The sequence below is a fragment of the Nicotiana sylvestris genome, chromosome 7, assembly GCF_000393655.2.
Source record: "Nicotiana sylvestris chromosome 7, ASM39365v2, whole genome shotgun sequence".
NCBI classification, from domain to species: Eukaryota; Viridiplantae; Streptophyta; class Magnoliopsida; order Solanales; family Solanaceae; genus Nicotiana; species Nicotiana sylvestris.
In genome coordinates this window covers 36,640,428-36,664,925 of record NC_091063.1, presented here as the reverse complement: position 1 = coordinate 36,664,925, position 24,498 = coordinate 36,640,428, and the positions used below count along the sequence as shown (strand labels likewise).

The window sequence follows — 24,498 nt, the reverse complement described above, 5'->3', positions numbered from 1 at the left end:
TTGCTGACTTAACTGTACAATACTACATTACTACTACTCTTTAATAATCAATGAGTAATAATCTTAAACAAGCAATGAGGTATTTAATTAATTTAAGATGAAGTTTGGTTGGTCGATCAACGCGGCTATGCTTTTCAAACATTCTCAACTTCTGTCTTTCTATGTATTTTTTCAATCTAATCAAAAAATTTGACGAAAAGGGCTATAATAATGATAATAAGTAAATTAAGTGAGTTTAGTATATCTGTTTCTGATCAGAATAAAATCAAGTATCGGCGTTCCATCTTCTTCTTTTTTTCTTCCTTTTCCCTTTTATTCGTGGAAAGTAAAAAAAATTAAAGGTATTCTGTTTTTCCTTGAAATAGGCAAAATATTAAGTTAAAAAGAACCTTAGCCTTTAAGTCTGCAGTCAACATGATTCATATTCTAACGAGAATCAAATATCAAGAAAAGAGACTAAATCTTTCAGAGCATATTCTACCATTTCTAATTAAACCTATTTTATATATTTTATAAGAGGAGAAAGAAAAGCGACTTTTGTAAAAGCTACTGTACTAAACAAAAAAATAACCTGTTGTGCCCACAATAATCTTTTCATGGGGAATCTATTTCTCAAACTTTTTGTCAAAGCATCTTAGAATTTGATTTCCTAATATTTAGGCCTATTTTCCGTTTTAGACACAAGATTAATAATCCTTTATTCCATTCAAAACAACGGGCATAGGTTCTTTGCAACACTACCTGATTATAAGAAATGGATAACTTGGTTATCTTATTACACCACAAATATTTTACTATCCAATTGTGCATTCCCTTGTGAATATTCACAAAATTTCCATTGAAATACTTTACAACTTCTAGACTTTTTTTTTTTTTTGTTTAAACAAATTATTACATGGGAGAAGTGAATTACAAGGTGTAGAATTTTACCCGTATACTAATAATGTGAAAGTTCAAGTAGCCAACTAATTAAACTACTGAAATTCTCCATTAATATTGGAGTAGTTAATATGAAATTTAAGCTGTTTTTATTAGGTACTTTTCAGACAAAGCAGTAGAATAATATTTTCTCTAGTACGAGACCAGAACAAAAAAATCATGGTACTTTTAATTATATGGAGTAATACAATCTTCTTAAATTATTGGTTTAAGTTCTTTTAATTAATTTAACCCAGAAACTCAGAGTTACCGTGACACAAAGCGCTATTTACTTGTAGCACTTGAATTCTCGAATATACTAACGACATACTCTTCCTGAATAAACTGGAAGTGTGCGCAATTGGGAAATTAGAGATGTTAATATTTAAAGCAAAGAAACATAGAAATTTGCAGTATATTCATGCTAAGCTTCTCTGAAAAAATTGAGGTAATTAAAGGTGAAATTAGGATAGTTAATGGAGCAACGATTAAGATTTTGCCTCGTAGTTACAGTGTAAATGTATGTCATATCCCTACTACGTACTATATGTTAGAGGGTTTACTTTATTTAGTTTTGAAATATTCTTTTATAGTTTTTAATATGTCGTTCATTTCAATCTACTCAAACTTTTGTCAGAAAAGGGAAGAAAACCAAGATAAGTGAGTTAAGTATTTCTATTTATGAATATGAATTTATGGCCTTCTCTCTCTTTTCCTTCTTTTCGGGTAGAAGTAGAGAAATTGACTTCTTTTTTACTTGAACTACGGAAAATGCTCATTTAAATATTTTTCCTACTTCCTTCCTGTTCCTGATGAAGAATAATGTACTAATTCCGTGCCGTAGGGTAGGAGGATTTACATTTCTTAATCAAATCAAGAAAATTAAACTAATACTCTATCCTTAATTTTGATGCTTTTTCGCTAATAAAATGTAAATTTGATCAATACTTGGAATTAACTGGGCTAAATTGTTTTTTTTTTAGAAATTAACATTGAGATATTAAGAAACTTTAAAAATGTCGTCAATTGCAATTTTCTTTATAGAAATAGTGAAAGTAAAATCTAAATGTGGCTAATATTAACATAAAGAGATATAATATTAACTTGGTCCTTTTCATTATTGACCTTTGTACATCCAACTCAATACCTTTAGTCGCCATCTAGCTAACTAAGTTACTTATTTGTTTTTAACCTTTTGCCATTTGGATAATATCTTCTGCAGTAAACTAGCCTTTGTCAATTTCGTCTAGTTTCTTCTTTCCATATTTCATTTTGTCATTAAAATCATCATGTTAGCATTTCCGTCAAATGTTCGAACTTTTAGTCCAATTAGTCAATTTGATCGGGAGAAGTGATTAGACTAGACATGTAAAGAAGAGGAATATGAATGTCGAGAAAGTAAGAGAGGTTGGCAGTAACAACTCTAGGAGAGATAGAGGTAGAGGTAAACCGAGGAAGAATTGGGGAGAGCTGATTAGATGATACATGATATATCTTCAGTTCACCGAGTACGTGAACCTAGATAGGAGAGCATGGAAGTTAAAAATTAGGATACAAAGTTAGTAGGTAATCGAACGATTTCTTTCTTTTTTGTGTAAGAGACTATTCTAATTTAGAGCACTTTATCTGCTCCTTCTTCTCCGTATTATTATTATTCAATTGTATCACTACTGTTATTCTGTCGTTACTTTTCTTTCTTTTGTATTTTGATCTTAGTTTTTTTTACTTGTGTATTTTAAATCGATTTGCTATCAGAAATAATTTTTCTATCTCACACAAAATAAACGTAAGATTTGTGTATATCCCACTCTTTCCATACCCCACTTGGCTTAAACAACACTAAGTATGTTGTCGTAGTCAATTTGATTACGAAATCACCAACCCCGACTAGAATCCATTGTAATATCTCTATCTACATTATTCTCGTATACTTTTTCTCTACTCTTCTTGAAAGAGAAAAAAAACGTGGCAACTTGCATCTCGTGAATAGAAGAATGGTGAGGTCCTAGTCAAACTTTTATCTTTAGTAATTATAGTCTTTATTTTTTAGTGTACATATCAGGAGTAGATTGGACATGAGAGAGACAAATGAAAAGATTAAGTGAGAATTGAATCATATTATTGGATAATATTTTTATCGATTTCTCCCTGTTGATAACTACACCAACTCTCAACTCACTCGTTCTCTAAAGATTTTATTTCTAATATCTAATATCTAATATATATAAGTGAGGATGAGCAGGGGCATTTTTGTCATTTCAGGTGCTGTTGTAGAAAGCACTGCTTCTCAATTCTATCTCCAACCGCTTCTTAATTCATTTCTTTGCTCTGCTTCTGTTTAGTACCAAGTGCTTTGTTCTTCTTCTTCTTCTCCTTCTCCAGGTTTTCCCGTAGTTGTTTGATAAAATTACTCTTTCAGCTACACTTAAATTTGTCCTACTGCCCTTACAACAACGAAGTGGCTACTTGAGATTGTATCTAATTGTGTGCTTCATTTTATTTTGCTTTCTGTTTTACTTTTTCGTGACCATTTACCTTGGTTTCCTTGTTCGATTTATGAGTTTCTTCTTTAACTGAGGTGAGTAATCTGTCATCACTATTTTCTGCCCAATTATTTGGTCCTTTTTCACTTTGATTTGGATTCTCTTACTGTCCTTCATACTTGTAATATTTCGCAAGCTTCTGCAGTTCGTTTCCACTTTGATTTGTATTTTCGAATATTGACAGCAAAGGATGGTACTTCAAAACTTTGGACCGTATTAATGCTTAACAATTTAGGGAGAAGAAAGTCTAAATAGCTATGGGGCTAAATTTTTTTTTGACGTTTCAGCAGTCTGTATCAGCTAATTTCAGAGTAGTTCAATGTTTCGAGACTCGGCTGCCTATATTGGAGGCTTAGCAAGTGAATTCCTAATTTTACACCTCGGGAGTAACTGGTTTGATAAATCTTCTCCTATCAATCTACCACATTCGAAAGTTCGCCATCTCAAAAATTCTCTTCTCTCAGGTACGCTTCCTCTGTTCACTCTACTTGTTCTCTCCACTTGATTATTTTCTAGTCGATTGTTTTTTCTGGGATGGTCATTAGGAATCATCATTGTTATCACTTCATTCATATGCATTTAAGCATGATTTACTTTCAGCTTATTCTTTCTTCGATTTTCTCTGAACTACATGCTTTCAGGATCTTTCAGTTTTCCCGGGTGAGTTTCGTGTTGTTCTCAAGCGCCACAAACTTTTACTATTTCAAACATGTTCATATTTAATTTGTCATTGATGCTACTAGCATTTATTATCCATGCTGTCAAAATATATGCCAAGCTGATTTTTGGTTTCTGTTTCTATTTTGTCAGGTCATTATGAAAATTCTTTAATCAACATAGGGATAGGTACTGATACTTTTACTTCTGTAGGATTTTGTTCTACTCATAGGTGCTAGGCAGGTCAGCGTTAACTTTCTTTTAGGTACTTTCACTGCAAAGCCAACATGAGTATATTTTTATGCGGCCTGCACTTACAATTTGTCTTATGTTGTCAATTGTTACAACTTGACTCACGCATCTGTGAGTCAAGTTTCAAGTTAACGACAAGGTGCAAGAGTTCTAAATAGTAGAATTAAAATATCAAACTGCAGAAATTAGACATCAAAACATAGAATTTTAAAAACAGGCATAACTCTTGTTGAGTATGTTGACGTTCCACAAAAATTGTGCGATAAAAGATCTTGTTGTTTACCAAAATAGGAAAAATCTGCACATGTTGTCAGTTACCTACTCTGGCCAAAGGGTGATTCACTTTCTCATGGAGTGTTTTTTTTTTAACTTTGAAAAGGAGCTTCCTGTAGTTTCATAGATTTCCGATATTTGTTGAATTGGATAACTGCTGAATTTTCATTTATAACATTCCAGACTGAAGTTCTATGCAAACGTCGAAATTTAAACAGGGCAATGATGATATCTTATGGATTAGGTTAATCAGAACTGCAAGGTATTTTTAGACCGAATGTCTTACTTTAGTTGCTTTGTTTTTTCCCTTTTCGTTTCCAGAAGAAGACGAGTCGCTTGTTCTTGATTCAGATTTTCTTGTGCCAATGAAAGGTAACTTTCACCTTCTTCTACATTGATATGTTGCGGTAGTTCTGTTGGACTTTGGTTATATTTGAATCTGCTTTGTCTTGCTACTAGCATGTTTCTGAATATTTATTTGTGCCTTTTCTTCTCAAAGTTGGTAGCCTACATAATTTTTGTATTGACTGGCATTTTATCTTAGTCAAATAGGTATCACTTCTTACATTTATGAATCATTTGATATACTAGGTTCTTTGTGTGTATTAGGCATATTAAAGATTGGAATAATTATCTAAAATGGAATTATCGACGTTTGAAGTTAGTTTTCAGTATTGTTACTTTTTTCCCTTCCAAGTTCATTTGTATTAGTTCAGATTTCTTTCCTTTATATGAAATTTTATCGGAGGAAATAATAACATTCATACAACAGTTTAGTCCTCTTGTAGGGAAAACATGAAAGGCCATAAATATTTTACATAAAGAAAAAATTGAAATGAAGGACATTGGAGAGCTCTTTTTGTTTCTCTCTCTTTAATTTCCTCTCAATGTTCTGTTCACATAATTTGTCTTCTCTAAAACTAGAATATATAGAGTAGTACTATGTTTATATCTTAAGACAAAAGAATGTAAATTAAATAGTTGAATGAGTAAAATATGTTTCCCTTAATTATGTTGGTACATATATGCTGTAATTGTAAATAATTCATGGATACACTTCCTCATTTTTCCTTTCCAGCTTTCATTCTCATATTGGGATATGCAGTATCTTCTCTGTAGATATTTTACTCCTCTTATCATTCAATCAAATTCACACATTTCAACGCTTTTGTGACAACACTTCTATTTGGACAAATAACAGTAACCATTACTGTAATGCAAGATGTTTGCTCAATATGACTAAGGTGCAAAACATCTTTGCATTCCCGTCCCTCAAATATGTATCTTGTCTAACTTGGCACATTGGCGTCTTTATTAAGTGCTATTATTGTCTTTTATCATCATAAATCTTTGATGCAGCTTGCTCGGCATGTCTAAGCTCTATATATTAGGGCCAAGCTGTATGTGAAAAGTGTACATTTCATGAGACTACCCATCTATTAACATGTGGCCGCTGTTTTGCTTAATCAACGTATTTGTCTTTGTGGGAATGATAGTAGATAGTAGGAAATGAATGAATTTAGCATCTTATTGTAATTTAGCATTTGAGATTTCTATTTTGCCGATATACTTTCATCTTAAAAAAACAAAGAGTATGAGAAAATCTATCATTTTTTTCACTCAGTTTTACATTTGACTCTTATCGGAAAACTGAAATACCAAAAGGCTGTCAGCTGAAGAGGATTTGGAATTGCTTGTTTAGTAACACTCAAAATATGTCAGCAGATGAGAAATCCCTCTGGACAAGGGTCAATTCTCTATGTTGTCTTCTTCAGAAGGATCCTATTACAGTTAATAAGAGTGAGAATTGTGTTGATGTTGCAGTTGGAGGAAAGAACTGATGAATTGATCAGTTTCTTTCCCGCAACAAAAAGTGGAAAGAAGGTTGAAGATTCTGAAGATTCTGCTGCAGTAGAGTATGAATCAAATGATCCAACTCGGTAAATGTCAAGAAAAGACTCGGTAGGCGATCTGTTGCTAAATCTTTCAAGAATTGCGTCATGACCTCAGTTTTTGTTCAATATCTACGACGATTCTGATTACTAAGCTAGATAGCTATCTGCTTGGTTTATTATTATCCTCAAGGATTGTGAAGTTATTACCCTTGCATATAGCAGGTGTAGTCCAAATAGCTACTATGTTCAGTTTAGAATTTGACATGCCCACAAAAAAATGTGTTGTTGGGCCCGTCCTTAGCACGAGCAATTCCTCACTAATTTCTAATATAAGTGTTGTAAGAAGGAAATTATTTACTAAACCTTTTGGAAATTATTTACTAATTTTTTAGGGTAAGTGTTGGAAAACTAATTTAAAGTTATAGTAGAAAATCTTAATTATTTAGGATTCAGTATTTGCTAATTTATTTAATTAATGTCTAAATAAGATTTGTAGTCAGAATTAATATAGGAATAAGCTTTCCTATTTTTAGTTAAAATAAGTGTTGTACTATTATAAATAGAAGTACTAATAACTTATTTTATGTGAAAAGGAAATAAAGAATTGTAGAGATCAATAAGAGATTTATAGTAAGATATATTTCTTCATATTGATATCGGAGCTTCTACGATCTTGGGAGAGAACAAGTAGCTTCCGCTGTCGGCGGGCAGCGCTAGGCAATGTGTGCCGCCCGTCCGACCAAAAAATATGTTGGCAAAATCACAGAGAGTTGTCAACAAAATTAGATTATTCGGTGAAAAATTTCAAGACGGGTTCAAGAAAAGAAAGAAAACAAGTTTAAAGGGGTGCAAACAAATATTGCACAAGAGGAAAAAACTCTTCTCTAAAAGTTGGAGAGAGGTTTAAAAAAGTTGGAAGTTGATTACGTGCTTCAACAAAATTGAGTGTTGGTACCAACAAGGATTGTGATGGAGTGGTAAGTACTACTTCATCCTTAACCAGAGGTCTCGAGTTTGAGTCCTGGGTATGGAGTCGCCTTTGTTAGGGAGCGCTTTACCCCTAAATGTGGGATTTCGCGATGCAAATCCGGATTAGTCGGGCCCCAATGTGAGTACCGGATACTGGGTGAGAAATAAAAAAATCAAAAAAATTGAGTGTTGGTGACAAAGTGCATCAACGGGTATTGAAGACAAGTGCTTCAACAAAATTGGGTGTTGATGACAAAGTGCATCAACAGTTGGTGACAAAGTGCATCAACGGGAGTTGGAGACAGGTGTTTCAATAGAATCGGGTGTTGGTGTCAAAGTGCATCAACGGGAGTTGGAGACAGGTGCCTCAACAAAACTGGATGTTGGTGACAAAATACATCAACGAGGGTTTGAGACATGTGCTTCAACAGAAGTAGAATTTGGAGAAAAGTGTTCCAAGACAACAATACAAACAAGTCAGACATACAACTTTGAATTACGGGAGAATGTTGGAAAACTAATTCAAAGTTGTAGTAGGAAGCCTTAATTATTTAGGATTCGGTATTTGCTAATTTATTTAATTCATGTCTAAATAGGATCTGTAGTCAGAATAAATATAGGAATAGACTTTCCTATTTCTAATTAAAATAGGTGTCGTACTATTATAAATATAGGTATTAATAACTTATTTTGTGTATGGAAAGATAAAGAATTGTAGAGAGCTTTCAGAGATTAATAATAAAATATTTTCCTTCAGTAATTACTTCTTAAATCATTTTTCTCGTGTAATGTTTGGTGACATATGATATTTATAAAAGACAAATGATATGGTATAACGTATGGGAGTAATGTTTTAGCAGAGGCAAAGCTAAAATTTCAAGCTTATGGGTTTGGAATTCTAAGCATTTTAAATTACTGAATTCTAAATTATTAAATTGTAAATAATTGTTGAGATGTATAATGTGTAGTGATTGTACATTGTGCTATTAAGTAGTAGGTTTCTAGAAGGTTAGTGAGAGTTAGTTGTATGACAGATGTATTATTAGTTAGTGGAGGTTAGAGTTAATAAATGTATAAAAGTACACTTGTACATTGCATTTCAATTTAGTTTTCGGTTAATGAGAAAAAGTTCTTTTTCTCCACTCCTTCTTCTTCTCGTCACAGAGCTTCGATTGCTCATCAATGACAGGTTTAGTGCTCATTTAACATGGTATCAGAGCATGGTTAACTGTGATTCGAGCTGATGAGTCTCTAAATCCTTCGAATTCCTTTTTCAATTCTTCATTCCTTCCTCTTCTTCGTTGTGTTCTTCTAATTTTTTTAACCCTAATTTTTTCTCCGAACTCTATTTTTTTTGTCAAAATGGCCTTGGATAGTCCTCAAGATACAGCTAGAACATCATATGCAAACAATCAATTGCTTGATTGTAATGATCCGCTATATGTTCATCCGTCCGATACACCTAGTGTTTCGCTTGTTCCGCAATTGCTGATAGGAACAAAGAATTATTCGGAATGGAGTCGATCAATGAAAATGTCACTGCTAGTGAAGAATAAAATCGGTTTCGTCAATGGAAGCTGTGTGTGAGAGGATTATGAGACAGATCCATTTCGACTACATCAGTGGGACCGGTGCAATGCAATAGTACAAATCGTGGATTGTGAGCTCTATTGCGAAGGAATTGAGGCGAGGCATTATTTTTTCATCAAATGCAAAAAAGGTTTGGGAAGCCCTAAAAACTTGTTTCGATAAGATAAATGCTTCTAAGATCTACCACATGGACAAGAAAATCAGCTGTTTAACTCAAGGAATTTCTAGTATATCTGTCTATTTCTCAAAGTTAAATAACCTATGTGATGAATTTGAATCAATCATTTCTTTTCCCAGCTGTGACTGTGAAAGATCTAAAACTTTTGTAGAATTTCTGCATACACAAAAACTTGTGAAGTACTTAATGAGGCTGAATGAAACTTATGCACCACAGAGGAGCCAAATTTTAATGATACACCCTCACTTGATCAGGCATATTCAATGCTTATTCAGGAGGAAAGTCAAAGAATGACTAGTGGACTCATGACACATAATGGGATTTTAGGCGGTGCACTTATGAAGATGGAAAATAGTCACTTAATTGCAGCTAATGCTGGCATGAGGCCAAGGAGGAATCTTAACCTACAGTGTGATTACTGCAAAATAAGGGGACATCTAAAGGACTCCTGTTACAAGCTTGTGGGATACCCTCCAGGTTTCAAGTTCAATAATAAAAGGAGAGGAGTGCATGACAATCATATTGCTGTAGCACATAATGTGAATGTCAAGGAAGAGATGCAGAATATTCCTCCAGGAAATATGGTTCAGCCAAACATGTATTACCCAAATGCTCCCACATTTACTGTTGAACAGTATCAGCAAATCCTAAAGATGCTAAGCAAGGAAAAAGAACCAGAAGTGATGGCTAATATGGCAGGTAAGTCAAATACTGATCAAGCTAGTTGGATTATTGATACTGGGGCTTCATATCATATGGCTTCTTCCTTGAATCTATTATCTAGTCATACACCTACACTCACTTCTAAGTCTGCTTCAGTACATTTGCCTAATGGAGATAGTATTAAATCACTCACATAGACACTTGTACTCTCTTTAACTCAAAAACAATATATAACGTTCTTTATGTACCTCAATTTAAATATAACTTTTTATTTGGTTCCAAATACACACGGGAACTAAACAGCTCAGTTCACTTTTATCCTGATTTTTATGTCTTTCAGGGCCTCTTCAGTGGCAGGGTGAAGGGGATTGGTAGATACATATGTGGACTCTAAATTCTCAACCCTTTAACACCTGCTGCTGGTCCCTCCAATTCTACCTGTCTATCCACCTCTGTTCAGAATAAGTCAAGTGTTCTGTAGCATCAAAGGCTTGGTCATGCTCCCTATTCAATCTTACAGAAAATACCTACCTTAAATAAGTTTTTGTTAAAAATAGATTCTTATGATTGTATTGTCTGTCCTTTAGCTAAATAAACAAGATTACCTTTTCCTAGTAGTACTTCTAATTCTACTTCTGCTTTTGAACTTGTTCATATGGACATTTGGGGTCCTTATAGAGTCTGTACCTTCAATGGCTTCAGATATTTTCTTACTCTTGTTGATGACTATACATGAATGACTTGGATTTATCTTTTGAGATTAAAGAGTGATGTGTATGTTATCTTGTATGACTTTCTTAACCTTGTCAACAATCAGTTTTCCACCACTATAAAAATAGTCAGATCAGACAATGGCTATGAATTCTTCAATACTCTTTGTTCTAATCTCTTCAAATCCAAGGGTATCATACATCAATGCAGTTGTGTCCACACTCCACAGCAAAATGGAGTCGTGGAGAGAAAACATAGACACTTACTTGAAGTGAGTAGAGCCTTGAGATTCCACGCTCATATTCCTCTTAAATTTTAGGGTGATTGTATCTTAACTGCAACATATGTCATAAACAGAATTCCCAGTGTTGTGTTGCATGGAAAATCTCCTTACGAGATGTTTCATGGTTGTCCTCATGCTTTTGATCATTTATAAGGACTTTGGGCTGTCTATGTTATGCCACAAAACCAAATTTTAGTGATAAAGTCACTCCAAAATCAATACCAGGAGTGTTTATGGGATATGCTCCTACTCAAAAAGGTTACAAAGTATATGATATTGAAGCTTATAGGTTCTTAGTCAGTCGAGATGTCATCTTCAAAGAAAACATTTTTCCATTCAAATTTCCTAGAAACTACTTCCTTTGCAAACCTGCTATTAGTCCTATTTCCTCAGACATCTCTTATTATCCTTCCCATTCTCCTGCTACACCTGACAAAATTGTCTCAACTCCTACCTTTGTTGACTCCACTTCCAGTCAACCATCTTCTCCTACATTACCTCAACCATCTGATTCTCTTTTCTTACTAGAAAACATATCATCTACTTCTCTTCCAGAAGTAGTTCAATCTCTAGCACCTACTGCTTCACCTTCTGAAGTACAAATTCCTCCTAGGAGATCTAGTAGGACCACTAAGCCCTCTATTTGGCTAACAGACTATGTCCATCCTCTACTTCCATCAACCTCTGCACCTACTACATCTTACCCTCTTCAACACTTTGTATCCTACTCTCATCTTCCCACTCAGTTTCAGGCTTTTCTTACTTATTTTTCTACTGACACAGAACCATCCTTTTATTCTCAAGCCATTAAGGATGATAGATGGATCAAGGCTATGAAGCTTGAGATTGAAGCCCTAGAAGATAATCATACTTGGGAAGTAGTTGACTTAACTAAGGGGAAAGTTCCAATAGGGTGTAAATGGGTATATAAAATAAAATAAAATGCAGATGGTTCTGTGGAAAGGTTCAAAGCTAGACTTGTAGCTAAGGGGTACACTCAACAAGAAGGTTTAGATTTTCATGACACCTTCTCCCCTGTAGCTAAACTTACCACTGTTAGAATTGTAGTTGCTACTCCTGCTTTTCAGTAGTCGCCAATTTTCCAAATGGATGTTCATAATGCCTTTTTAAATGGGGATCTTGATGAGGAATTATACATGACCCTACCTCAAGGTTTTAGTAGCCAGGGGGAGACTAAAATATGCAGGATACTTAAATCCCTATATGGGTTGAAACAAGCATCCAGACAATAGAACCTAAAGTTGACCCAAGCCTTGTTAAAAGCTGATTTCCAGCAAAGCAAATATGATTATTCCCTCTTTACCAAATCTGTGAATGACAAACCTGTATTGATACTTTATATGTAAATGACTTGCTTATTACAGGGAATTATTTGAAAGAAATTCAGAAGGCAAAATCAGCACTGCACCAGAATTTTAAGTTGAAAGATTTGGGAGCCCTAAGATATTTCTTGGGAATAGAAATTGCTAGATCAACTGAAGGTATTCTTATGTCTCAAAGAAAATATGCTTTAGAAATGATTTCAGATACATGATTGGCAGGTTCAAAACCAAAAGAAAAAACCATGGAGCAAAACCTCAAACTGACAAGCACTAAGTTTGATGAATGTCTGAAGATTGGTGATAATGACGAGCCATTAGAGGATAGGGGGAGTTTTCAAAGTGTGACGACTCAGCCAGTCGTCTCATGAGTTACCGCTCCGTTTTTCCCATTTTTGCTTTTTATTGCTTTATTTATCAGTTCTATGAGTGATCGAGTTGTTTGGCTCCGGTTCGAAAAGGATTTGGTAAGGTTTGAGACACTTAGTCTCTTTTGAAGAAGCTTAAGTTAAAAAAGTCAACCGGATATTGACTTATTTGTTAGAGGGCTCGGATGTGAGTTCCGATAGTTCGGATAGCTTCGGGAGGTGATTTGGGACTTAGGAGCATGATCGGAATGTGTTTTGGAGGTCCGGGGTAGATTTAGGCTTGAATTGGCGAAATTGGATTTTTGGCATTTTTCGGTTGATAGGTGAGATTTTGATATAGGGGTCGGAATGGAATTCTGAGAGTTGCAGTAGTTCTGTTGTGTCATTTGGGATGTGTGTGCAAAATTTCAGGTCATTCGAACGTGGTTTGGTTGGGATTTTTTATCAAAAGCGTAATTCAGAAGATTTTGGAAACTTAGGCTTGAATCCGATGTGTTTTGGTTGAATCGATGATGTTTGAGGTGTTTTGAATATTGGTAGAAGTTTGAATAAGGTTTTGGAATATGTTGGTGTATTTGGTTGAGGCCCCGGAGTGATTTCGGATGGTTGACGGAGAAGTTTGGAATTTTGGTGAGATGCAGATTTTTGCTACTTCTGGTATTTCCGTACCTGCGGATTGGGGACCGCAGGTGCGATCTCGTAGATGCGTGGAAGGGAGCCGCAGAAGCGGAATGGAGCTAGGGAGGCAGGAAACCACAAAAGTGGTTAGTGGACTGCACCTGCGATGGTGCTGGTGCGGCTGGTGCATCGCAGATGCGGATCGGGGCAGAATAAGTGGAAACTGCAAAAGCGGCTCTTTGGACGCAAATGCGGTACCGCAGAAGGGGGTATATGGCCGTATATGCGAAAATGCCTGGGCCAGAAGGTATAAATTGTGTCCTTCACGATTTTTGAGCTATTTCACCATTTTAAGCCGCCTTTAGAGTTTTTTGGACGATTTTGATGAAAGATTTCAAGGGAACTTCATTGAGGTAAGGAGTTTGGACCTAAAACTCGTTCCTATGGTATTATTTCACGGATTAGAGTTATAATTAATGGAACTTAAGGGTTAAAAAGTGAGGAAACTAGGGCTTGGCATTAGAGACCTTGACTTGAGGATTTGAGGGACCTATTGTGGTCGGATTTTGGTACTTTTGATATGTATGAACTCGTGGGGAGATAAGGAATCCATTGATGTGAATTTTATTGAATTTTGAGACGTGGAACCGAGGGTCGGGTTTTGGCAATTTCGGGACTTGTGTTGTAAATTAATTATTTTCGCTTGGGCTTCGTTCCCTTAGCATATTTTGACGTCGTGAATCTGATTTTGGATAGATTCGACACGAGTGGAGGCTGATTCGAGGGGCAAAGGCGTCGCGGGCTAGAGTTTGGACCGGATTGAGGTGAGTAATGATTGTAAATGATGTTCTGAGGGTATGAAACCCCGGATTTCACATCATAGTGCTATATTGAGGTGACACACACTCTAGATGACGAGCGTGGAGTCGTGCACTATTGGAGATTGTGACTTAGTCCATCCCGAATGACTATTTTACCGCGTATTTGACTGAAATCTATTTCCTATCGTCATGTTTTGGGCTGAATGCCAACTATTTGAACCCTTAGGGGATTTTTATTGATGTACTCACTGTTTTGATTTTATATGTGAACTCAGTCATGCTATATTCTACTATTTTCATAACTCAACCATGTTTACACTGTTTTAACACTTAAATGATCTTTTAAATGATATTTTGGGCTGAGAATGATGTTTTACTATTGCTTGAGTGACTTGTGAGGATTTTGACTGAGTAAGGCCGAGGGCCTATATTGTGAGGAAATATTTGGTTATGATTATGAGGCCGAGAGCCTGAGATATGTACGCCACGAGGTGGCTTGTTGATATGAGGCCGAGAGCCTAATAATGATGCCATAAGATGGCTTGATATTGCGCTTAGGCCGTAAGGGGCCCTTCTAGGAGTCTGCACACCCCCAGTGAGCGCGAGTACCTATTGGGATGTAAGATATAGCCCGAGGAGCTGGTGTGAGCACGTGATTTTTGCCCTATATGAATTACTCCCATAAATTCAAAACAAAATAATTTCCTTTCATTATTTGCAATTTTTGTAGATTTTATGGCATTTTCTAATAATTGTTTGCATTGGTCTGTGCATTTTTATTTTTGTTTAATTAATGAAAAATACAAAATATGTTGCATATGCATTTAGGGTTTAATTTTAAATTTTTTTAGATTAATTAGTAAATTAGTTTGTTTTATAAGATATGAAAATCACAAAAATAGTTTATTTTGCACTTTTTAATTTTAATTTTGAACTTTGGCAATTTTCCTTGAATTTGGTTTTTAATTATTTATGGTAAATGTTATTTAGAGTTACTTAATGTAATAGCATAATTTGATTAGTGATTAATTTAGGTTTATTTTTATTTTTAAATTTAAAAAGAATTTTGGAAAAAGAAGAAGAAGAACGGGTTTGGAAATAAGAAAAGGGGTGTTTTGGGCTAACATTGCCAAGCCCAAATGCTCCCCCCATTAGCTCGTCCAAGCCAGACCCAAGGTCCTTTGTCTTACCCAGTCCAAGTAGTCCATCACCCAGGCCGTTGAAACGACATCGTAAGGGAGTGGAGCAACGTCGTTTCGAGTTCAGTTTGCCTTAACAAATCCTGGCCCTTCATCTTGTTTCATCCAACGGTCTAAAGCATATATCTTAATCACATAAAAGTGTCTGAAACTTCAGAAGACACTCAGTTTATCCAAACACTCCTGTACTTCATCTCCTCCATGTTAAAACCCTAATTCCCCATTGTTACCGGCAATACAGCTCCAAATCACCACCAAATCTCGACCACATAATCCCCATAGTCCCTTAAGCACTAAACTACAACCATTTTCCCCCAAATCCTCTCCAATGGTCTTTCATTTCAGATCGTAAAAAACGGAACCCTGATTCTTTCCTTACCTCTGTTCTGTCATGCAAGGTCAATGTTATTCGCCAAGCATCTAGATCGTTTCGACCCGAAATAAGTGTTAGACGGTTGTTCTCACGAGAACAACCCGACTAACACTCGTTTTTTATCCAAATCAAACTGGCCGGAGTTTATCAAAGGCGTAGGGTGAGCTATTTCTTCTTTTGGTTTCTCTCTCCTCACTTATCTCTGTGTTTCTTATTTATTTTCTACATCCTCTTCCCTTCTGTTAGTTTTCTCTGATAAAGTCACTAGGATATTAGCATCTTCTTTTGTTTCCTTTCCATCTATTTTCCTTGATTTGTCGATTCTGTTATTGGTTCTCAATTTCTATTTACAAGCAATTTTAGTTTTGTTTTCCATAAAAAGGGAGATAAGAGTCATTGGGTTTATGTTTGGTTCTGGGCGCCGATTACTGATTTTAGTCATGGCTTAGCTCGAAAGTCAAGCCCAATCTGTTGGTTTGCATTTGATAAATTGATAACAAGTTCACAAAGATTGTTCTAAAATGCCCACAACCTTGTTTCCTTTTCATTCGATTTGGGCTTGACTGTATTGGGCTGTTTAAGCCAGGCCTCACTTGGTGTCTAGATTTACCAAGTCACCTTGACTCACATCTGTTTTGGGTCTGCCAGTGGTTTAAAGGGTAAATAACAGGGGTCTTAAAGGGTAATGTAGGGAAATTAGTATAGGGAATCTCATTGTAATTGAAAAGGAAGCTTCTAGGAAGTTGGGGAGGGGGCTGTTTTGAAACTCTGATATTTGAACTGAGGGTAGTTAAGCAAAACAGAAATTGTCTAGGGATCTTTAAGCTAAAAGCAAATTTGAAAAGGGGTTAAAGGGTAAAAACTAAAATCTGAAAGGTTGCCATATTGGCTTGCTCATAAAGGCACATTTTCTTGCATTAAAAGGCAGACCCAAGAGACTTAGGAAAAAGAGGATCCATAAAATTAAAACACGGCTAAGAATTTCAGGAAAACTACTGTTCTATTGAACCCTTTCTCTGATTTTTTAGCTTTTAATTTGCTGAAGCCATTTCTGATTCATCTGGTATTGAAATGGATTGAATTTAGCTGCTTTAAGTTTGGACTGAAACCAGCTGAGTTAATACTCGATTGAAGCTATTTTGTGGACTGGTTGAGCATCATTTTGGTTTAAAACTAGTTCACTGGTTGTTTCCTGTTGTTGATCTTTGTTATTGCTGCTAATCCTTAATCCCTGTTTCCTTCCATCTCTAGGTACATATCCCTGATTTAAGCATGTAAAGAATAGTTCATGAAGTGCTTTGTTGAAGAGAGATGCAGATTATGTTTTCATTTTATCAGATGTTCTTCCTCTTTAGTTTTTTTCTCAGTTTGTAGTGTCAATTTCTTATCTCAGCATTCTTAACGTGAAGTTATGCTTAAGAACTTTGAGTCTTAATGCTGGAATTGTAATGGGGCTACTGTTAGAGTTATTGATTTCCATTTGTTCAATTCTCTAGGTTTTGTTATTGATAGAAGTGTCAATTGATTTTAGATCCATGATGTGTTTGTGAGTTCAAATTACAGGAGTATGTTGTTAATTGCAAAGTTGCTATAGTTAAAATTGAGCATGCATGTGAAGTGGAATTGGGGGAGATTTATCATGTTAAAGTGCAGCAGGTTTGCTGCTGGTAGGGACTCGAACTCGAGTCTGATTCCCTGATTTTGGGCCTGGGCAGTATCTGGGCTCTTAAGTCTGGATTGGGCCTGGCTTTTATACATCACATATTCAAATTCAGTTATGCACAAATCTGAGACTTGGTTTACTGATTTCAGTGGCATTAGCTTAGTATTGTCCATATTCGCACATAAGTTCTTAAATGTTTAAAGGGTTGTAAGCAGAACTTAAGTTTAAAATTAGATTTGAAACTTGTGAGTTTGGTTTTAATACTTGCACTCGTTTTTTTTCCAGAAAGCTTAAGGCTGTGTAGTCTTATTAAATGGTGGGCAACTTGTACACACAGTTTAGTAACATAATCGAGATTTTTAAAGCATGTCTTGACCTTGAATGTAATTCTCATATATGCCATGAGTTTTAATATTTGTTTCAAAGTTAGAAGTTGTATGAATGAATTACTGTTGCGTCAATCTGGCACCAATGTGGTTCTCCCCAGGACCGCATATGCCTAGATCTCCGTTGGGTGTTGAAATTTCATTGCAATTGGGCATTGGGCCTCAAGCCAGGCCCAAACTTTGAGGAAAATGCGGACGGATTAAGTTTCGCCTAATGCTGACATTGTGATTAATAATATGAATTTGAGCATCAACTTAGGAATAGTTATAACTCCTTTAAGCCTTATTTCATTATTTTAGTTACTGGATGCGAGCCAATATTAGATAACGAAAATAGCTTATTGCCCTCAAACATCTAGTTTGAATATCCTTTTAAATTGGGGTTGAGGTGCGCCGTGCCAAATAAAATTTTAAATGCATGACCTTCATTTAATTAATGTGTTTGCTCTTTAGAAATTGAGGTGTGCCATTTAGCAAATTTTCCATGGTCCTCGTAAAGTTAAAAACGCGTAGTTGCTTTAGGCGCGTTATTTTAATAATATTACTTTCCTAAACTCGAGCGTGCATTTCATGTGACCCAAATTCAAATCGTGATAGCGTTGAATAAAATGTGTTTCGGATTGCGGGTGCATTTCATGTGGCGCGGTCCAAAGACATGTTTTAGATGACGTTAAATTTTCTCTAAAATAAATAAAAGCGATTTTAAATTAAAATACACTTAGGTTTAGAATGTTTTAAAATCAGATAATAGGCTAATTATAACAGTTGAGCGACCGTGCTAGAACCACGGAACTCGGGAATGCCTAACACCTTCTCCCGGGTTAACAGAATTTCTTACCCGGATTTCTGGTGCGCGGACTAATAAACAGAGTCAATCTTTTCCTCGATTCGGGATTTGAACTGGTGACTTGGGACACCATAAAATTATCACAAGTGGCGACTCTGAATATTTAATAAATAAATCCCATTTCGATTGTCCTTTAATTGGTAAAACTCCCTTATATTTATGCCCTTTACGGGGTGTAGTAAAAAAGGAGGTGTGACAGCTCTGGCGACTCTGCTGGGGAACGAACCCATAATCTCTGGTTTAGGGTTCAAGAATTCGAGCCTAGAATAATTGTTATAGTTGGCTTTATCCATTATCTGAATTTGTTACATGATTTGGGTCTAATGTGCTAATTGATTGCTTTTACCGCTTTGATATTCCGTGAACTGTATATAAATTGTTGGGAAATCCCTCTTCTCTCTGAGTCTTATAAATCATGAAGAAGTATGCACTTCGTGTGACTTCTTTTTCTATTAGAGTCATATTCCAAATTTAGAATGAGGTTCTGACAAGTTGTAAAGCCGGTGAAGCTTCTGTATTTTCGGTACGCTGCCCCCCCCCGGCTCGAGCTGTCCGCTTGGGTAAGCCCGGTCTAGAACAATAAACCCAGGTTTTGAACCTAGAATAACTCAGCCTCATGCCGGATCCCTAAATAGGAACGTTTGTTTGCATCATGTGCATTTGACTTTGGAGACTCAACACAGGGGTTGGGTATGTCTAGGACAGGTGTACCCGAAATGAAAAGACCATCCTGATGCATCCTACTACTACTTGTGCATTTATTTGGTTTGGACTTGCATGCTGACCGACTTATGAATATTGGGAAAAGTTGAGGAAAGAGAAATAGCAGTATGAGGGTTAAAGAGAATTAATCGCCTCTTCTAAAAAAAACCAACGTCCAAATAGTGTTGAAACTCTGCCGAATTTTGAGAAAATAAAAACAAAAAAAAAAGAGGAAAAACAAAAGTTGGTGTTTTCAAAAAATAGTTTTATTTGCCAATGAAATGAAAAAAAGTCTTGTTTTCAAAAAATAGTTTGTTTTATTTGCCCAAACTACGCCAGTTTGATTCTCACAGGGTGTGAGATACGTAGGCAACCCCCATTGGGTCCAACTTCCTTTTTTGCAAAAGTAGCCAAAGGAACAAAATTTTTACTTTTATTTGAAAATAATTAGGGTGATGCCATTCTTGTCAGAAATAGCCGAATGTCCCTAAAAGGGCGCTGGAAGGCTGTTTTTGCAAGAACAACCACTTTTGGTCACTCTTAAAGGTTTTCGCTGGTTAGCTGACACAGCCTTAAAATCTTCATTTTCGAAGTGCTGAAAGGCCGTGTGGCAAGACCGGATGTTTTGTGAAAATTTTGAAAAATGGTCATTTCTCTTAAGTCAAAACGAGTCATGGTTTTATTTTAATTAAAATCACCTTAATAAATGTGCAGGATGAACACAAATCAAAATGAACCTTTCTCAGTCCGTGAAGAGATCCCTTTGGAGCTACATATGTGGTGGCATGATTTGGGGAGCGACAGCAAGAAAGTTATGACAAAAGCATTGGGCGGTCTTATTGGGCTCTTGAAGGTCAAGCCCAGAAAAGATGTGATTGAGGCCTTGATACCGTTTTGGGACCCAGCACATAATGTGTTCCACTTTGCGGATTTCGAGTTAACTCCTACGCTAGAAGAGATAGCAGGCTATGCCGATTTCGAAGGGAATCTCAGAAGTCAATACCCGGTAGCACCAAGAACAGTGACCTCTCACAAATTTTTGGACTTGTTAAACATCAGTCGGGACATCCGAGACGGAAATCTGGCCAAAGGATTTTGTACCTTCTACTTTCTGTATCGACGTTACGGGAATCCCCGTGGCTTCGAAACACCAGATACCGATCTTACTCACGCTAGAAATCAAGACAAGTGGGAAGCTCGGAGAGGATTAGCTTTCATAGTGGCGTTCTTGGGTATCTTGGTTTGCCCGAGAAAAGACGGGAACATAGAGATGGGGCTAGTAGGGATAGCCGACTTTATGATGAAAAAGGCAAATAGGACTATAGTGCCGCTGATCTTGGCAGCAATTTACCGAGCTCTCACTCTCTATCAAGAAGGAGCTAAGTTCTTTGGAGGGTGCAATATGTTGTTACAAATATGGATGGAGGAACACCTTTGCCACCGTCCCGTATACTTGAATTGCGGTATGACTGGCCTTGGGTGCATTGAAAAACATGAAAAACGAGTAGAGGGTTATGAGTTTCCGGATGGTACGAAAGCATGGCATGCTCATTTGAGATCTTTGACCGTAAATAAGATCGAATGGACATTCGGGTGGCTCTCGGTCAACGAAGTAATTTATATGTCGGCTGAGGTGTTTTTTTTGCTGTTGATGGGTCTTCGGAGTATCCAGCCTTATGCTCCGCACAGAGTCTTACGTTAGTTAGGCCGATATCAGACCATCCCACACAATGAAGATTTGAGTCGTCAAGTCATTGAGTTAGATCCAAAAGCTGCCTTCCTAGAAGAGAAAGTGCGCCGGATTTGTCATCAGTGCAGATTCTTAGGGCCTAATACTCAAGTACGAGACCTATCCAGAGGCGAGGTGGAGCCTACTTATACTGCTTGCCTTGGTATGGTAAAATATCTCGAGTTCAACATGAACCTAATAGGCTCGCAAAGAGACCCCATGTCCAATAATTCACCGACGGAGCACAAGTGCAATAGGACTGGCTGACCAACGAAAATGAGTACAGGGCTACCATAAGCAAATTGGAAAAGCAAGTCACAGAACTTCAATTCGAGAATAGCTTGCAAGTCGTGGTGGATGAAGGAGAAAAGAAAAATTTAGCCAAAGAAAATGAGGCCCTTTGAGCTCAAATTCAGAAAATGAAAGTAGCAGCAAAAAATCCAGCCCGAAGCGACAGAGATGAAAAACTCATCGCTAACCTGAGGCAGAAAGTAAATGACTATAGTTTTGATTTGAACAAAGCAGAAAGTGAACTAGTCAAGGCTCAAAAGCAATTGGCTAAAAATGCAGATGAACGAGTACGCCTTGTTAAGCAGTTGAGAGAAAGGTACGACGATGAGGTCGCATGGATAAAGAAAAGGGTCATTGCCACGGAAAACAAAATGATCAAATAGGCAAAAGACTTCAAAGTTGAAAGGGAACATTGGTATACAGCATTGGCACAATTAGAAATAGATTTGCAACAACTTCAGGAGCAAAATCATGCAGCTGAGCAAACTTTGGAAGCCAGGGCCCAGCAAATTGGACGTTTGTTACAAGAAAAATGTGCCATAAGAGAGAGAATTAGAAGCATCGCCGACTACATCGTTATGATGTGCCATATCTGTGCGGATATGACTCGCACTACCTTCTTTGCAGCAGCAATGACATTTGTTAAACAGATAATGAACGACTTGGATCGACTTCAAAGAGAGCTTGCATATAGGCCCGCAGCGAGACCGAATGATGTCCCGCGGGCACCAGGAGCATTGATGTATTCATGATTTTTTCCGTTTGAGTCTGTATTTCCTTTTTTGTTAGCGTCTGTCAATCACGTGGAGTTTGTATTTTCTTTCTGCTAGAGTCCGTCAAATTGTTGTCGAGTCTATATTTTCTTTATTGGAGTATGATAGTCTATTTTCGGAGTCTGTATTCCATCTTTGCATCGAAATATGTTAGTCTTTTGGAATTTGTTAGTTTTGAGTTTTGTAATGGAAGCATTTGTTTTTTTTTATGAAAACTGAAAATCCCATAAAATGTTTTATTTCGCACTTATCTCCAAGAACTACGCTTGGTCTGATTCATGCGAGGTCATGATACGTAGTCAATCTCCATAGGATTCGACCGTAACCAAATAAAAAAGAGAGAGAAAGAAAATAAGAGGAAAAACAAGAGAGTAAAGAAAAGAAAAGAGCGGAAAAACAAGAAAGAAAAGAGAGAAAATAAGAAATCAAGAGAGAGTAAAAACAAAGAGAGAACATAGGCAAAAATGAAGGAAGGAAACGAAAAAGAAAGAAAAAGGGGGAAGTTTGCAATTAAAAGTAAGAAAAGGTCGGGATGACGCAGGCAACCGATCAAATACATAATAGAGACGGTTAACTGTGTAGGTACATTCATGCCCAATGTGCATTTACCAATCTGTTAAAGCCTAATCGCTAACAAGGTTGTTATTTGATGTATTAAGTCCAGACAGGTGGTTAGTTGACTGGCATTCTGGCAACTCACTCATACAAAACCCGATCGAAAGACAGGCTGAATATGGCCAACCAGGAATCGGAAACAAGTATTGTTGACCCATCGAAAGAAGTGGAAGAATTGGACGTTAATGCAATGAGGGAAGAAATGTATAAGCTAAAGCAACAGATGACTGAAATGTACCAAGCCTGGGCGAAGGGGCATCCACCACCGGTTTATCCTGCTAACTCATCTCCAGCCTTTCCCCTCTACCAACAATGCCATGGCGCCACTTCCCATACTTCTCAAGCTCCACCACCCAAACAAGTCCCATACCCTCCCCTACCAATTACACCTGTTTTTGTGGCACCTCCACCTACTACATTACACCGATCTTCTAGTGAACCCCTGTTCCAAACTCATGACAACCAGTACTATCCCCCAGAACCCACCTTCAAAGTCCCAAAACCATATCCTTACACCCCTCATCTTGATCTCCTGGCAGAGACTGAGAAACCACCCAAAAATCCCGAGCATGAAGAGATGATCAGAAAGGTCAAAAGCTTAGAACAGTCATTCCGAGATATGAGGGGGTTGGGAGGTCAAGTAAGTGTGGCCTATAAGGATTTATGTATGTTCCCAGATGTTCAGTTGCCAGCAGGGTTCAAAATTCCCAAGTTTGATTTGTACGATGGGCATGGTGACCCACTAGCACACTTAAGAGGATTCTGTAGCAAGATGAGAGGAGCAGGTGGAAGAGATGAATTGCTGATGGCATATTTCAGCCAAAGTCTGAGTGGATCGGCCTTAGAATGGTATACCAGACAAGATCACAACAGGTGGTACACATGGGACGATTTGGCCCAAGCCTTTGCCTGTCATTTTCAGTACAACCTCGAAATTATCCCAGATCGTCTGTCATTGACAAAGATCGAGAAGAATCCCGGTGAGAGTTTTAGGGAATCCGGATTCCGTTGGAGAGAGCAAGTAGTGAGGGTTGACCCTCCGATGAAAGAAAGCAAGATGGTTGATTATTTCTTGTAGGCTTTGGAACCCACTTATTTCGGTCACTTGGTGTCAGCAGTAGGTAAGTCCTTTAATGAAGTCGTAAAAATGGGAGGCATGGTTGAAGAGGGACTCAAGTCCAACAAGATCATGAGTTATTCAACAATCAAAGCGACCACTCTGGCCATTCAAAACGGTACTGGGGATGTGCTCGGGAAGAAGAAGAAGGAGGATATTACGACAATTGAGTCAGGAGCTTGGGTCGGATCCAGGAACCTTCCCCGTTACTACAACCAGCCTCGACCCTATCCCCAAACTTACCCCCACACTCCATATAACCCACCACAACACAATTACCCACCGCCAGATCCCCATTTTTCTGTCCATCACACACAAACCTATACCCAACCTCCCACTCACTCACAATGGCGTGCGCCAGCTCCACAAAATCCGTACCAAGCTCCACAAAATAACTATCCACCCCCAAAAGCCTACAGAAATCCTCCTGGAATGGGTTTTCGACCCAACCAAGCCTTTAAGAATGAGAGGTTGCAGAAGCAAAAGACTTTCACTCCATTGGGAGAATCATATGCTAGTCTATTCCACAGACTGAGACAGTTGGGTATGTTGAATCCGATCGAGGCTAAATTACCGAATCTCCCTCCCAGGAATCTTGACCGCTCGGTGAGTTGTGAGTATTGTTCAGGGGCCCCGGGACATGACACAGAGAAATGCTGGAAACTGAAAACAACCATTAAAGAACTCATTGACACCAATTTGATTGAGGTCCAAGCTCCGGAGG

At 37.2% G+C, this 24,498-nt stretch overlaps 1 protein-coding gene across 29 annotated transcripts; it reads left to right on the top strand.

Annotated features, from left to right (window-relative positions):
• The first annotated feature begins 2,893 nt into the window (after nucleotides 1–2,893).
• LOC104222210 (uncharacterized) lies at nucleotides 2,894–17,142 on the top strand. 29 transcript variants are annotated; one of them, XM_070150707.1, is made up of 5 exons: nucleotides 2,894–2,915; nucleotides 3,749–3,925; nucleotides 4,272–4,307; nucleotides 4,965–5,015; nucleotides 6,309–6,935. In XM_070150707.1, the coding sequence occupies exons 2-5, from the start codon at nucleotides 3,781–3,783 to the stop codon at nucleotides 6,482–6,484; spliced, it is 408 nt and encodes a 135-aa protein (XP_070006808.1). In that variant the 5' UTR covers nucleotides 2,894–2,915; nucleotides 3,749–3,780; the 3' UTR covers nucleotides 6,485–6,935. The 29 variants fall into 29 exon arrangements, 13 of the variants coding, with proteins under 13 accessions (XP_070006808.1, XP_009771708.1, XP_009771707.1 ...); XM_009773406.2 differs by lacking the exon at nucleotides 2,894–2,915 and adding an exon at nucleotides 3,122–3,496 and having other exon boundaries at nucleotides 3,752–3,925; XM_009773405.2 differs by lacking the exon at nucleotides 2,894–2,915 and adding an exon at nucleotides 3,123–3,496.
• Nucleotides 17,143–24,498: the final 7,356 nt, after the last annotated feature.